Below are 15,700 nucleotides of genomic sequence, written 5' to 3' on the forward strand. Positions count from 1 at the left end.
TTAAATTTGTCTGTATAATTATTTCTTTGTGATACATGTCACTAATCATGTCCTGTCAGATGTTGAGATGGACAAACCAAATTTCCACTCTGAAAGAGAAGTCTTTCAGTAATGAAATTTAAATTGTACATCCACCACTTGTATAAAATTATAGTAATCTACCTGTTTATTTTAGTGCACTCATCAGTAAGCTCCATGAAAAGAAAACTACAGAGCATTTTAAATATACTCTACTTGCATAGCAACTGGTTATTTTGAAAGACTCAACCAAAGAAAAAATATTTCTGGGAAAAGTAACTTTAGAGGAAGAGTGGGTATGACATGACCTTCTTACAGTGTACTGCAAATTCCTTTCAGCAGAAATTTTCTTTGCAAGCTAATGACTTATGCATAAAGATGTGCTAAAAAAAAGAGATCAATCACAAAAAGCTATAAAGGGAAGTGTAAGAAAGCACCCCTCAAGTTCGAGATACTATATGCTGTGTTGTTTTTAACGAGACATGGAAATGTCATACTGACAAGTAACAACAGCTGAAGGCTCCCTCTCACTACAGTAACAGCAAAGAAGCAACATGCACTTCATTCAGGTCATGGATTTGCAGTGGCGATGAGTGACTGGATAGATCTCTGCTTGACAGATGGTTGACGTGATGCAGAGCACACACAGCCAAAATACAGACCACCTATCCCCTTAGGTGATTGTTTTCTCCTTCCTTTGCCCTAGGCTCCTCAACTTGATGAATACACTCAAACCCATTGCTAGTTAGTTTTAGTGGAGATACTTGCTTGAAAAGCAGCAGGTTTTATTTTTAAATATGCTCTAAATTGAGGATATTTGGGGGGGGACTGAAGTACAGGAGTTTATTTAATTTTTCTTTATAAAAAACAATAGAAAATACTGAATTGGAGTTGATCTTTCTAAGCACCTATTTAAAAGTGAAGTTAACAAGATCCCAACTATACATTCATTTTTAAGCCCTGATCTCTGAAGAGCACTGCAAATACTGTGCTTGTTGCTCATTTTACATATAGGGGAGGATTTACAATATAAAATTAAATATGGCTTTTTCTCCCCGCCTCCTTTCTGGTTTAGGAAATGTAACCTGAATACCTCTTCAGGAAACATAACAAAGAGTATTAAATATTACAGCATGTCATTGATACTCAATTTCACAGGCTGAAGTGTGACTTAGTCCAGTGTGTATCAATTTAAAAAAGAATTTCAAGTATTAATTTCAAAATTCCAATAAGTATAGTCCAGAAAACAGACTCCTCATCCTGAGATTCATCTTCTGTAGACTGTGAGTATTTCTGGTTTGCCTCCATCTCCTCAGGGTTATAAGAAGCCTCACCAAATGGGTACTGTACAACTGTTCGATCGTAGTACACTTTCATTTCAAACTCGCTCTCCAGGTGAGAGGGATGGCCGTAAATCCCTATTCCCACAGGGCGGCGGAAGTGTGCAGGCACGTGGACCATGTCCTGGCCACAGGTTACAGACTGTAACTCGTACTCGTCAAAGCTGGGGTGAAGTGTCACATCAGATACATACAAGTCTGCGTCACCTTTTAAACTTCGCATCTGAAGGACTATCTTTCCCTCGTGATTTAGTCTCAAATAGCTGTAGTTTCCAGCTCCAATCTGACCTTGAACAACATGAAGAAGAATCCATTCCTCAGGTACATCCTCTTCCTCAAAGGCATTTACAAGTAGTACTTGAGCTGTCACACATATTATCAGGACTTTTCTCCAGTGTGCTGCCATGGTCTTAAGTTGTACTTGGACTCTTCCTGTGTCCCGTTTGCTACCTTGTGAATACAAAACACAAATCAGATTTTAGTATATCCCTTCTTGGCAGGAATTGATTTTTTTTTTTAATTTTGGATTTTTATAAATCCTCTCTAGCCCGTACCAAGTTAAACAACTTCAATTAAGTGTCTTCATTAACTTTTATTTTTTAATAGTAACAAAAACTAGTGCTAAGATTCAGAGTTCTAAATCGGATTGAAAATGGCCTGGATTCCGTAAAGTTAAACAGAAATTAATCAAGCCAGTGCTCTTTCATACAGAACTGACACAGAGACTTCAGTTTCATTCTACCTGCATACCTAACCAGAAGGGATGAAACCCAATAATTATTTTAACTTCAGTTTAAAAAAAACTAAAACAAAACAGTTAAAAAAAAAGCTTTTACATGCTTGGAGAAGCTTAACATTTTATAAGGTATTTAGGACATCCTATTTGTTTCTCCCATCCTCTCACCTCAACTTCAAAAGACAGTAAAGGTGTAAATCTGGATGTGCACATGAAGCAGTAGGCATTCTGACTTGCACTGGGAATGGAGTTAGAAAGAAAAACATTATCTAATTAGGTAATACATTAATTTATGATTCTGCTGTGTGGCTTGTTTCCAGGGCCAAATTCAGCTTATTGTCCCTGAAAAAAAGGCATTTACTTTCAAGATTTTGTTACCCTACAAACACCCAGCCCTTTACAGCACTTGCTTACAGAAGAGAAGGCTGAAAGTACTGGGGCAAGGGGAAGATGAAAATGACTGCTGCAAGATCAAGGCTCTTATACCCTTTTCCCTCCTTGCTGCACAGTCCCAGCTGGGCTGCCTGAGCGTGCCTGCCACACTGCAGTCCTCTGAACAGCTGTGGTCAGTCTGTGCATGCAAAGCAGCAACCTCCCTTCCAAAGTATATAGCTGACCGAATCTGGCGTGCAAATCACAGGAACCACAATCCTACACACGTTCAAGTTTAAGAGGAAGATTCTCATCCCCTCATTCCTTCCATAAGGACACTACAAATATCTTAAACGTGAAAGCTGCCTGTAAGTTGCTTTGTACCAGCTAGGACCTAAACCAACTGCATTACTTCCACTGAGATGTCACTTAAACCTTAGAGGTCTTACTATTAAACAGATCTACGGGGAAAAAAATGTACAACTATTTCTGTAATTCCAAGTTTTCTGCCCCAGAGGCCTCTCTACTGCAAAGCCACAATTCTGCAAAGCCAGCACAAAAGACGGAGGCGCAGCATTCGCAGAACCTGCCAGACTCACAAAACTCCCTCACCAGCGACAGGAAAGGACAGTCTTTTGTCTCCCCGTATCAGGGAGCTTACTCTCTACCACTTTTACATCAAAGTAGCGATGAAATATCTGAGCGGAGGCACAGGAGGACCTCCACATCTGAGCAGAAAATAATTAAAAGTTATCTAGGGACGAACGAAAGCGTCCTGGCGCTGGCGCAGCGCTCGGGAGGAGTGGCGATTCCAGGAGACCTTGGACAGAGCCAGGAACGAGCACCTCTGCCCGCCCCGGCTCGCCCCCGCCTCCCCGCGGGCGGGACACCCTCCGGGGGCAGCGGCGGCTCCGGGGGGCGCGGGGCGGCCCCGGCGGTGGTCTCGGCGTCACCCCGCCGGCCAGGGGCTCGGGCACGGCTCACCTCCGACCTGCCGCGGGGCTCCGGCGACGGCGAGGCCGCGGCCAAGGCGAGGAAGAGCAGCGAGGGCTCCGAGGACGTGCGGCAGCGCAGCGCGGCCGGGGCGCCGCGGGGAAGCCCCTCCCCGGGGCGGGGGCCCGCCCCTGGGCAGCGCGGCGGCCGGGAGGAGGCTGGCGCTGAGGAGCCGGCGGGCAGGGCGGGACGCCGCGCCCCCTTGCGCGCTCCGGGGGCCGCTCGGGTGCGCCCCGGCGAGCGCGGCCCGGGGCAGCGGGCGGGGGTCGCTGGGGGCAGGTGGAGCCTCCGCGCCGCCCCCCGATCACCGCCAGTACCGCCGGCGCTCCCGGCCCGCCTCGGGCACCGGCCGCCGCCCTGCTATCGCGAGAGCTGGCGGCGGGGCGGGGCCACGCGGGGCTCCTCAATGAAGGGCCGGAGCGGGCGGGCGGGGACACACCGCCGGTGTCCGAATGCGGGCGGTGTGCTGCGCCACAACGAAAGCCTAAAATTGGAGAAATTAACTTTAGCTGCACTGAAATGGGACGTAATGTGTTTGCCAGGGCATGTGTGTCCCTGCAGGAGTTAGTGACAATTTGTTTGGCTGTCGGCCTAAACCTGGTCTGAGATCAGGGAACAGAAGAACACTGCGAAGAGAGAAAAAAAATTAAAACAAAATATTACTTCTCACAGAATCACAGAATGGGTCAGGTTGAGAAGGACCACAGTGGGTCATCTGGTCCAACCTCCCTGCTCAAGCAGGGTCATCCCAGAGTACATGGCACAGAATTGCATCCAGACGGTTCTTGAATATTTCCAGTGAGGTAAACTACAACTTCTCTGGGCAATCTGTTCTGATGTGCAGTTACCCAAACGGTAATGGTCTTCCTCACATCGAGGTGGAACTTCCTGTGCATCAGTTTCTGCCTGTTGTCTATTGTCCTACTGAATACCCCTTGATTTCGTTGATTTCGACAGATACCTTGACCTGGCTGAGCTTTTTAAAATCATAAGCAAGAATGAAGGATTGAAATGAAAAAAAAATCTGCGTGAAGTGCTTTGTTTTCTGGAAGATTCAAGAGAATCTGTGTATGTACCCCGGGGGCCTTGTATTAACTGAGTTAATGTTCTGTCTTCAAAGCCCTCCAATTTCATAAAACCCACGTAACTTGTTCTGTTCATTCCTACCTCAAACAAATGGGCTGCATAAACCTGCCAGATGCAGATTCTCATAAATTTCATCTTTTCAAAAATCAATTTCAATCTTATAAACAGACTACTGCTTAAAACATTAAAATATTAAAGCTGCTAAACCTAATTTTTAAAGTTCTTCTTACAATGATTGAATACTGAGACCAGTAGAAATATGCTGTTGGACACAAAAGCATCATATGGTAAAGGACTACTATTTCCCTAAAATGCCCTAAAATTGCAACAGTCTCTCATTTTCCACGTGGCTGTCAGTTCCAATTGACATGGGTGGGTACCCAGGATGTGGGAATGTGCTGGAGCCAAGATCCTTTAGGCATTGTTTTGCGTAGAAACAGGGCATCACCAGGAGGTGTTTCATGGGGGTGTGGTGAGGTAAAAAATTCTCTTTGCACACTCAGACATCATTAATGTTCTCATAAAACTGTTGCCTTGTTCCAACAGGGCAGAAATCTGCTGCCTGTTATGGTGCTGGATGAGCGGCATCTTGGCCACTGAGAAGCAACAGCACCTACTGGAAGGGTGAAAAGCAGTGATGGTCTGAATTGGACTCCATCAGATTGATGTTACTGGCTCAGGGTTCAGCTGCAGGAAAGCAGTTGGTGATCTAACTGCTGTTGGATCAGTCAAGAAATCAGTTCAAGGTCTCTGATACTTCCTTGGATTGCTACTAGTTCCCTACTTGTTACGGACAGTAAGATGTTGGAAGTATTATATCTATAAGCATTAAAGATGCAAATGAATTATGGTGAAAATTGTAAAAAAGCATACTAAACATACTAAACTGCCTAGAAGCAGTTACAGAGACACAACATATTTCAGAACAAGTTCTTTAATACTCATGGGGGTTGTTTGCCTGGCAGAACAACACCTTTTTTTCTGTGTCAGTGTTTGTCTTTCTTTACTGATGACTAAACTGTCATAACACATTCATGACTGTATCACTTATGAAAAATTGTCACCAGCAATAAAATGTTCTCTAGTATTTCCAGCCATGAGTCACAGTTCAGAAAATCACTGTCATGTGCAGTGCATTGAGTTACCTCTGTGCAGCTGGTGCTCAATACAGTGGCTTTACCCAAATTCACATGCAGACACAAAAGAGAATTTGGACTGGTACTTTCTCCAGGCAAAAGTAACACAAGGAGATTGTTTTCTCAATGATAATATATATATATATTAGATGCCCATATAGGGCAAAAATGCTCATAGTCCTAATTATAGACACAATAAGATGTTCCTGTAGAAAGTATCTGTTTGAAATGCAATTGAGGTAGATATTGAGTCCACAGATTGATCTACATCAAAATGGTTTAAGTTGGTGCAGATCACACACTTGATCATAAAATCATAACCTGGGGGTTGAAAGGGGTCTCCAAAGTCCTCCAGTCCAACTTCCTGTTCAAAACAGTTCTAATTAAATCTGGTTGCTCAGAACCATGTCCATTTGACTCCTGGACAACTCCAGGGATAGAGACTCTTAAGAAACTTGTTCTCATATTCAACCACCATCATGGTATTAAAAAAAAATTGCTGACATCCAATTGGATTTTCACAAGTTTCAGCTTATCGCTGAGCGCCTCTGAGAAAAGTCTATCTCTGTCTTCCCTGTATCCTACAATTTTGTAGTTATAGGCAACAATAAGGTCTCAGCTGCCTTTTTTCAGGCTGAAGAGGCCCAGTTCTCTCAGCCTCTCTGTGTACATCACCTTCTCCACATCCTGACCATCTTTCTTGCCCCCTGCTAGAATTGCTCTAGTATGTCAATATCTTTCTTTTACCAAAAAAACCCCAAAACTGGACACAGCACTGCAGATGTGGCCTTCCAGGTGCCAAATAGAGGGGGAAAAGCACTCCTAGGACCTGCTGGCTACTCTCTATTACTAACACAGCCCAGGATGCTGTTGCCTGCTTCTGCTGCAAGGGCACAGTGGTGGTTCATATTCAGCTTCTCCAGCAAAATCTTTGGATCCTTTCTGTGGAGCCCCTTCCTAGACAGCCATCCTTCAGCTTGTCCTCTTGCATGGAGTTACTCTGTGCCAAATGCAGGACTTCACTTACTCTTGTTGGACTCCAAAAAATTCTCATCATCTGCTTTCTGACTGCTCCTCCCCATTTGGCATCATCCACAAACTTGGTGAGAGCAAAAGGTTTGGTTTTTTTCTTGGTGATGCTACTTCATGTGCTGTCATGGGTTGGTCTGTGCTGTGCCCTCTGCATCACAGAACCACTGAAAGAATTTGGTTGGAAAGGACCTTTAACAATCACTTAGTCCAAACCCCATGCTGTGGGCAGGGACACCTTCTAGTAGACCAAGTTGGTCAAAGCGTCATTGAACCTGGCCTTGAACCCTTTCAGTGGCAGGATATCCATAGCTTCTCTGGGAAACCTGTTCCAATGCCTCACCACCTGTGCTGTAAAAAGTTTGCTCCTTATGTCCAATCCAAATCCACCCTCTCTTAGTGTAACGCCATTGCCCCTTGTCCTGACACTACAGGCCTTGGTAAAAAGTTTCTCTCTGTCTTTCTTACATTCCCCCTGTATATATTGGGAGACTACTATAATGTGTTCCTGGAGCCTTCTCTTTTCCAGGCTGAAAAAGTTCCACCTGAATGTGAGGAAGAACTTTGCTGCGCGAGTAACCGTGCACTGCAATAGATTGCCCAAAGAGGTTGTGGAGTCTCCCTCACTGGAGATATTCAAGAACTACCTGGACACAATCCTGTGCCATGTGCTCTAGGATGACCTTGCTTGAGCAGGGAGGTTGGACCAGATGACCCACTGTGGTGCCTTCTAACCTGACCGATTCTGATTCTGTGAAAACCCCAGCTCTTTCATCCTGTCTTCTGACAGGAGAGGTGTTGGCATCTGTCCTTACAGACCGGCTCAACACGTCCTGCCTGTCTCGTGCTGGATGCTCCAGCTGGGGTCCCGCTAGAGCGGAGTCGAGTGGGGCAATCTCTACCCCGGACCTGCCGGCCACACTGCTTTCTGCGCAGCCCAGGGCACGGCTGCGGAGAACCGCCACGTCTGGAGAGCGAGGGAGCAGTCCCGGGCGGCTGTCGCCGGCCGCGGGGCCCGTTGCGCAGGCCGGGGGACCCCCGGTGCCGCCGCGGGCCCGCCGCGCTCCGCGGCCAGCGAGGGCTGTCCCGCCCGGCCACCCGTCGGCGGCGCCGCTGCCCTGGTGACGGGCCGCGCCGGGCCCGGCGGGAGGCGGGGGGGCCCGGCCGGGCGGGGCTCTCCGGCTCCCCGCGGGAGGGTCCTCCGCCCCGGCCCCTGTGAACCTCGGCCCCCGCGGGCAGGGCGCAGCCGGAGAGGAGAAGCCGGCCCCGGCGGTCCGTTCCCAGCCTCAGGATGGAAAGCGCCGGGGCCCGTTGTTCCTCTGGAGGAAGCTGCGATCCTGACGTTGTCTGTGAAAAGCGCTTGTTTAAAGCCAAACTGCCCGAGCCCCTTGTTCAGCTGGCGTGCAGTCACCACCACTGTGCTTTCCCTGTGAATGGCAATGAGTTATGCATCTGGAACACAGCCACTGCTCAGGTAAAGCCGCAATATATCCCTGCATAGTCTTCTACTTTAAACTAAGGCTTGTAAGGGAGATATAAATAAAATATCTGAGGGTAATGTAGAAGGGTCAGGCTTCACTTTAATGCTGGAAAGATATTAGCATTTGTTGTGAGCTTTGTTATTGTGATAAGAGTAATATAAGCTGTTGTGGTGGGTTGATGTGGCTGGCAGCTAAACCATCACACAGTGTCCTGATCACTCCTTCCCAGCGGGGTGGGGAGAGTATGGGATGGGCGAAAATGAGGAAAAAGTCACAGGTTGAGTTAAAGATAGTTTAATGAGTGAAGGGAAGACAAAGAAAGAAGCCATACGAAGGCAGTCATTTACCACCTCCTATAAGCACACCAATCCCAGTACAGGCTTCAAGCAAAAGCCAGCTTACAAGACAATCCCCCAGGCCCTCAACACCTTCTTCACGCAGTAGTCCAGTTTTGTTGCTGAGCACATCATAGGGTCGGGAATATGCCTTTGCTGGTTCAGAAGAGTTGTCCTGACTGTGTCCCCTTACAGCTTCTTGTGCATCTTCAACCTATTATTGAGATGGGGAAACTGAGAAAAAGTGGTGAGAAAGAGAAGGCCTTCATGCTGTGCAAGCAGTGTTTGGCAACAGCCAAAACACTGCTGTATTATCATCACTGTTTTTGTCACAAAATCCAAACCACTGTGCTGCTATGCAAAAAGTTATTTCCATCCCAGACAAGCCCAGTATAGCTACATTGTAGTTGATTAAGTGATTTTGAAACAATAAATAAAAACTAGTTAGTGTTTTGTTGACTGCATGCATATTATCCATTTGTAGTTTTGTATTGTTCATAACCTTTGTTTGAAGTGATTAATTTAACTCTTCTTTATCTACATTTGTCAGTCATTATTTTTGTCAGGGCATCATTACTCGATTTCTGCATTGTCATTCGGAAATAACATCAATCCACCTCTTGTCTGCTCTGCCTCTCATGAACGTGTGATAGTGTGGAATCTTGATGAATGTACACAGAAGGTGCAAGAAGGTAGCGTGTTATTTATATAATATATATCCTTAGGAGTGGCTGAAGAATCATAGTTGGAAGGAACCCACAAGGATCATTGAGTCCAAGTCTTAAGTGAAAGGCCTGTCTAGGGATCAAACTCACAACTTTGGGGTTATCAACACCACACTCTAACCAACTGAGCTAATCTCGGGGTCTCTATATAACATATATATAAAGGAAGTGATACAAAGGGAATCATTCACCACCAATCACTCAGACCAATACCCAGCCAGATTGAGCAGTGGCCACCTCGAAGACCATCCCCAACATCTGCTTTTCTCCCGCTGTTCCTTATGTAGCAAGATTGTTATTTCTGAGAAGCACACCTCAACCACTCAGATCCAGCAGCCCCAACAGCGATATCTGTGCTTTATTTCTCTGTTTCCCTTCTTCCTCGGTGATACTGTGCTGGGCCGGGGGCCGGGGACTGCAGGCGGGCGGCGGCGGCGGCGGCCCCGCCGGGGCAGCCCCGGGAGCTGACCAAGGTGCTGTGCGGGAACAAGCGCCTGCCATCAACCTCGGGGGAAACGCAGGGAAGCACTGCGAAGACAGTGACGTTCTGCCGCTGTGGAACAAAATGGACAGAAAAAAAATAATCATAGCAGCACTGCATAATTAAACATGCAATGCCAAAATAACTAAATTCTACCTTTTCTGGAACATCTGTGGAACTAGTGTTTCGCATCCCGCCTTTTCTGGTCTTGCCTCTCCTGTCTCTGGAACACCGTTGTCACGTGTGTGTGAGCAATGCAAGTATCTGATTTGTGAGGAAAGTGTGTCAGTGAAAGAGAGTTATGCTGACATAACACACAGAAAGCAGGAGTTTTAGTATCCTGACCACCATATAGGTTTGGAGCCTCAACCAACGAAGTTAGATTCTAGGGAGCAGTTCTAACCCCTCTTCAAGCTTAAATAGATTGGAAAGTAGAGAAATAATGAAAGAGGAGAAAAAAAGTATCAAGAAGTATTTTTCAAAACCCTGTCTTGCTGTGCTTCAGTCAGGATTTCTTACGTCCAAAATTAATGTGGCTCTGCTGGGTTCCATGGGCACATCACCCTACTCCAAAAATCCTGTCTGTGGCAATCTTCAATGGAAGCATAACTTGATGGGAATTTTTAATATCTCAAAGAGTACCAGATCATGTCTATGCAACAAGGCAGATGGAGGAATTCTGATGGTGCATAGTTCTGTGCTTTTCAATAGCCTGGTGTAATTAAACAGTGTGTTGTTCTGTACATCTTCCTGACAGAAACTGGGACAGCTTCTATGGTTAGATAACTTCTATGCAAAGTTTCTAAAAATCTCACTGCACCAGAATTTTATATTTCATTGAGTATCATTAACAATACAATTGCTGCAGGGTTTACACCTCATGGACTTGTTATAAGAACTCTTTTGGGAATGGTGCTTCATGTAAGATTTAGCCCAGATGATCAACAAGTGGCAGTATGTGCTGGAAATCGGATCTACATGTTAAGTGCAAAGGTGAGATACCATTCTCTGTAGCCATGGTGCTAGTATTTCATTAACTGATTCACTTTCAAATAAAATCATGATACAGAAATGTTAGTATAATTAAGCAAAATTGTTCATTTTCTCTCATAAAATAAGTGTGAACAGATGCTTGATAATGCAACACATACCAAATAGAAAACTAGATTAAAAAAGCTGAAGTGAAAGAATATCTCAATAACTTAGAAGAAGAAAACATTCTTAGGTCATCTGAAAAAATATTCCTATATCATTCATTCTGAAGAACCAAATGTAATGTGTAGTGGCTTTGTCAGCAGGATGATATACAGGGCTGCAGTTTCCATGAGAAAAATCTTATTGAGTTATACTTTGAAAACAAGTCTGACAATGTTTAGCAACAGTTATTATTAAAATATTTACTTAATAGTCAATTTTAGTTTGAAATCTAATGTGTTTTTGTTTTTGACTGACTAATCACAGAATGAAACTATACTAGCTAAGTTGGATGGCCACCTGGCTCCAGTGACTGCTACTGAGTTTTGCACATGGGAGAAAAGCATGCTCATATCAGTGTCAGAAGACAGAACCTTTAAGGCAAGGAAATTGCATAGATAAACTTTAAAAAGAATAATTTAGTGAATATGTGAAGTAATTTTGTTCACCTTGAAATATTTTGTGAGGATAAAGCAAAAAACATCTTTGACTTTATAGAGAGAAGGACATGGTTCTTAGAGATGCTAGGAATTATTGTAAAAATTATTGTAAAAATTAATTTCTCTTTTTTAAAAGAACAATGCAGATTTTGTATATTCAAAACTTTCCACATGAATTGTTAACTTTGGTGATTATTATCATCTAGCACATAGAAAGAAAATAAAATATTTTGATTAGTTTCACTGTAGCTGAAGTGTTTTAGGTACGCTAAACTGAATCAAAACATTTCACTGTGAGTCTGCTGACATTGATTTGAATTTTCCCTTTTGGGAATATCGGCTTGGGTTATTGTATGCAATGGCTGGGTTATTGCATATTGGTAGGATTTTTGACAGACGACATTTTATATGATGACACCATGGATTGCTGCTGCTGTGTGTGATGACAATTGTAAGACAACTTAGACAGTAAGGGGAAAAAGAAGCCTGAGTGAACCCAGATGTATTTTCTAGGACATATTGGGATAGGTACCATGATTGCATACATTTTAATCTACTACTGATTGTCCTCAGTATGACTCTAAATGTAGCCCAAAATTTTTTCTACAGGCTAAAATAAATATCAAAGGTTGTGGGTCCCTCCCCTCTCTCCCCTCCCTTCTCCCCTTCCTTTCCTCTTTTTTTCTTTTCTGGTGCATTAATGTATGTATTTTCATTAATTTAGCTAAAATCACTAAGATATCAAACTAAGCAAAGATGATAACAAGTACTTCTAATTACTTCATGTAATCATATTATGTGAGTTTCACCTTTTACACCATGGATGCTTATCAATTAAACAAAGCCCTTTGTACTTGGAAACAAGTGCTGAAAAAAATCCTTATCTAAGGACATCACTTTCAATGGCTGCATTTCTCTGTTTTCACCACGTGATGGCCGTTAAAGGTTGTGTTTCCTTAGAGACCTAAGTAGATACCTATCTACGTCTTTTTTTTATTCAAAGGTGTGGGACTATTCTACCGGCCAATTAATATATCAGTCGGGAATAATAACAGGTAAGTTTTCTATTTTTATATGTATTTTTTCTTAGCAAAAACCTCTTCTCTCTAAAGAGTAGTCTATCATTATTGTAGAAGTTTTTTGTTGATTTAGTGAAAATAATTCTAGAAGACTAGGGAGCGGTAAACATATTATCCTTTAAAGCCAATAGTAGCTGTATGTTCCTTTAAAGTGAACTTCCTAGTGGATAGTTTTAGTGTACTTTCATAAACAACTCTTTTTGTACAGGATGTGTATGTAACGTGCCACTTACTGAGATACACGAATGGAGCTCTCTCTCGTTTTGTAGGCAGAATTCCACTATCGGAGTACTGTGTGCTTGCTTTCCTTCAAGTTTTGTGCATGACATAAAAAGAAATACTACACCATATGTAGGTTTATTAACAGTGTCTGCAGTTGATGGTATATATTGACTTTAAAGATGAAAGCTTGTTTTGTGGAAAGACGAGCAAAAGGAGAGAAGAGGAGGAGGGGAAGCATTGTCTCTGGTGTAGCGGGGACCCCTCCTTCAAAGCACTTTTCCTACAGGAACCGTACAGGTTTCAACAGGACCTACTCAGAACTTCCCTTTGGTTGTTCCTGCTTGTGGTGCTGTTAGTGGTGACTGGAGCGCACACTGGGGGTGTGAGTTGCATGGAGCTGGTTGTTAAGCTTTGTGCATAACGTTTTGTTGAAGGACCTCATGTAAACTAAAAGCTAAAAACACACATTAGGAAAGGAGAGGGAGAAGCAATGAATCCCCCCATTTGCCTGTGGCAATTGTTTAGCTTGAAAACCTGCCATGAGCACAATGTCAGTGTTTGCAGGTGCAAGACCATGAAACCAACTGCATGGTTGAAACAAGGGAAAGCTACTGACCACAGGGGTTCTGAAAACCATGCCACGGCAGCTTGGGTAAAAGGCAGTTCGCAAACCCTCAAGTGAAAAGCCCTTAGCAGCACAAAGACTAAGGCACACAAATCACTGTGCAACTGTAAGAAGTGCAGTAAGGTTTTTTCCCCTATTTTTATGAATAGGAGGTATTCAATTTTGAATCATGTGTTTTAACTAAATGTATTTCAATCAAATACTTTTTTTTTCCAAGCAGCGTTTCCTTTGCTAAGTCTGCTAATTGATGAAGAAAACAAACAACTTGTCACTGGATGTGCTGAGGGACAGGTAAGAATTGCCCATTAAACTTAGTCTCTATGTCAAAACAGTCAACTATTATTAATGTTTCTGTCTATAAAAAAGCTTCACAAACGGCATACAAGTTTTGAAGTGTTGCAGTGGTTATTTTAGCAATCATAATTCAATTCTTTGACCATAAACCATATATAGTATATAAGACTTCTATTACAAAACAAACTTTTTCCTGAAAACCAGGAAAGTTTTTAAGAGCACAGTCAGTGATTATGTAAGAAGAGTATGCTGAGAGGCTATAAATATACCTGTTTTAAAAGAAAAAATGTGAAAAATAGGACTATGATTTCAGCATGTTGGAATTCTAATACAAATGTAATAACTGTGAATATGCATTTCACCTCTTTAATGTTAGTTATATATTTTTATGAGATTTTTCAACTGTTTTCCTTCATGATTACTGTTCAGTGAATTCTTAAGACAATTAAAGATTTAACTACACCTTTGTCTTAAAAGAGAAAGGTATAAACGAAATTCACCTACATGACCCAGTGAGCAATGACATGCACGTTACCTGTGATTTTTAGTTGTGGGAAATAGTCTATGAGGAGTTTTTTTCAAACACATAAACATGTGGGAATTTGATGTGCAGTTCAAAGAAGTTCATTAGTTACATCAAAGGTTTTAAATACTGGATCTTTAGTCTGTATTAATGTAAGCTTTATATTTAGTGTCAAAGGGTTATTGCAATTGCTTTTTTTTTCTTGCAGCTTTGGATCTTCAGTTTAATCAGTGATCATAATTATCGTTGTGTAACACATATCAACTTAAAGAAAGAACAAGAGAAATTCTGTAATAAAACGTGGAAATCTGGAAAAGAAATAGGTAGCACAGTGCTTCTAGGATGCTTTATAGTTGTTAGTGGCTACTGAGTGTGTGCTTTTTACACCCCGTAAGATTTTAATGTAAGTGATAGAATTATGAGTCTCAGACTATGGCATGGAATTCTTACTGAAGCTGATATGTAGTTGGGTATTGGCCTATCTGGAAAGAATTACACATGTATGTCTGTAATAAAATCTTGGCCAATGCATTTGCTTATAAAATGTTACATGATGTGCACTAGTAAGTAATTTGTTTTTTACTGAACTCATTGCCCAAGACTTCAGTGAGAACAGAACCAATGCCTCAGAATTAATCCCTTGTCTAAATGGAACAACATTTCTCAGTTACCTTTGAAGTTTCTAGGAATCTCTTTATTTTTTTTACTTTTTTTTTTTTTATTTATTTATTTTTTCTTTTTCCATACCAGTCCCTCCATGATATCATTTTTCTCTGGCTATGGTATTTCTAGTGGTATAACACAGAGTACTTCTGAGTCTTTAAAGGCTGCACTGGTAGCCTCAGCAGGGTGATTCCCTGATAGCAAACTGATTTGATAGTTCTCTTGTCCTGCCTCAGGTCACCACGAGCAGGTAACATCATTGGTGCCAGGAGAGGTAACTGTCTTCCCACGGGCAGTGCCAGTGCAGACACCCATCCCCTCAGCACTGCTGTGGCTGTGTCTGCATTCCCTTATCCAGTTCTGATTCTTCCTCAGAATTCTGTAAGTCCTTTAGGGCTACCTGCCCTGGGCACTGTGAGCAGTGCAACTGTAGTAGCAACAGGTGTGCTGAGCACCTGACTGTCCTGTGATGGGCACGTTTGCCGTGTGGTTGCCGCATGGTGGGCATGTGAATGGCGCGTGATCGTGGTGTGCCACCCACCTGCTCGGCCTGCCTGCCACAGAGTGCCCAGGGGTTGGGCACACCAGGGAGAGGGTTACCTCTCGTGGTCCCTGACTCCAAGGCAAAACAAGAGAACTATTGGAACATTTTACACCTCTTAGGCATGTGGTCCCTTGAGGATTCTCGGATCCTCCTTGGATCCCTGAGGATCAGGTACTCAGACTACTTGCACACCGGCTGAAGTGGGTTGAGGTCCTTCTAAAGGCAAGCAAGACAGAGCTTTCTTAGGGAAAGGGACATCTGCTTTCCCTTGCTTGCTCTTTTTCTGAATCAATGACTTACTTGCCTAGTGGTCCAGCTTCCATAATTCTAAGCTCCTAACCTAAGGAGGAAGACTGCAACATTTCTTGTTATTGTTTAAAATAT

At 43.3% G+C, this 15,700-nt stretch overlaps 2 protein-coding genes across 6 annotated transcripts in view; one reads left to right on the forward strand and one right to left on the reverse strand.

Moving 5' to 3' along the window:
- Positions 1-2: 2 nt before the first annotated feature.
- On the reverse strand, positions 3-3,730 carry CUNH6orf120 (chromosome unknown C6orf120 homolog). 2 transcript variants are annotated; one of them, XM_051811185.1, is made up of 2 exons: positions 3,451-3,730; positions 3-1,808 (listed from the first exon to the last, which is right to left on the reverse strand). In XM_051811185.1, the coding sequence occupies exon 2, from the start codon at positions 1,762-1,764 to the stop codon at positions 1,210-1,212; it is 555 nt and encodes a 184-aa protein (XP_051667145.1). In that variant the 5' UTR covers positions 1,765-1,808; positions 3,451-3,730; the 3' UTR covers positions 3-1,209. The 2 variants fall into 2 exon arrangements, with proteins under 2 accessions (XP_051667145.1, XP_051667144.1); XM_051811184.1 differs by lacking the exon at positions 3,451-3,730 and adding an exon at positions 2,263-3,426.
- Positions 3,731-7,866: 4,136 nt separating this feature from the next.
- Positions 7,867-15,700, forward strand: part of WDR27 (WD repeat domain 27) — a 94,931-nt gene continuing 87,097 nt past the window's right edge. For 3 of the 4 annotated variants that reach the window (XM_051811140.1, XM_051811141.1, XM_051811138.1), the window contains exons 1-7: positions 7,867-8,184; positions 9,077-9,218; positions 10,601-10,725; positions 11,194-11,307; positions 12,370-12,421; positions 13,510-13,583; positions 14,318-14,432. In XM_051811140.1, coding sequence (XP_051667100.1) covers positions 8,002-8,184; positions 9,077-9,218; positions 10,601-10,725; positions 11,194-11,307; positions 12,370-12,421; positions 13,510-13,583; positions 14,318-14,432 — 805 coding nt within the window. In that variant the 5' untranslated portion in view covers positions 7,867-8,001. The remainder of the gene's footprint in view (positions 8,185-9,076; positions 9,219-10,600; positions 10,726-11,193; positions 11,308-12,369; positions 12,422-13,509; positions 13,584-14,317; positions 14,433-15,700) is intronic. The other variant, XM_051811139.1, reaches the window with a different exon arrangement.

Source organism: Manacus candei, unplaced genomic scaffold (assembly GCF_025592945.1).
Source record: "Manacus candei isolate 608988 ecotype Guabito, Panama unplaced genomic scaffold, ASM2559294v1 h1tg000081l, whole genome shotgun sequence".
Lineage (NCBI taxonomy): Eukaryota > Metazoa > Chordata > Aves > Passeriformes > Pipridae > Manacus > Manacus candei.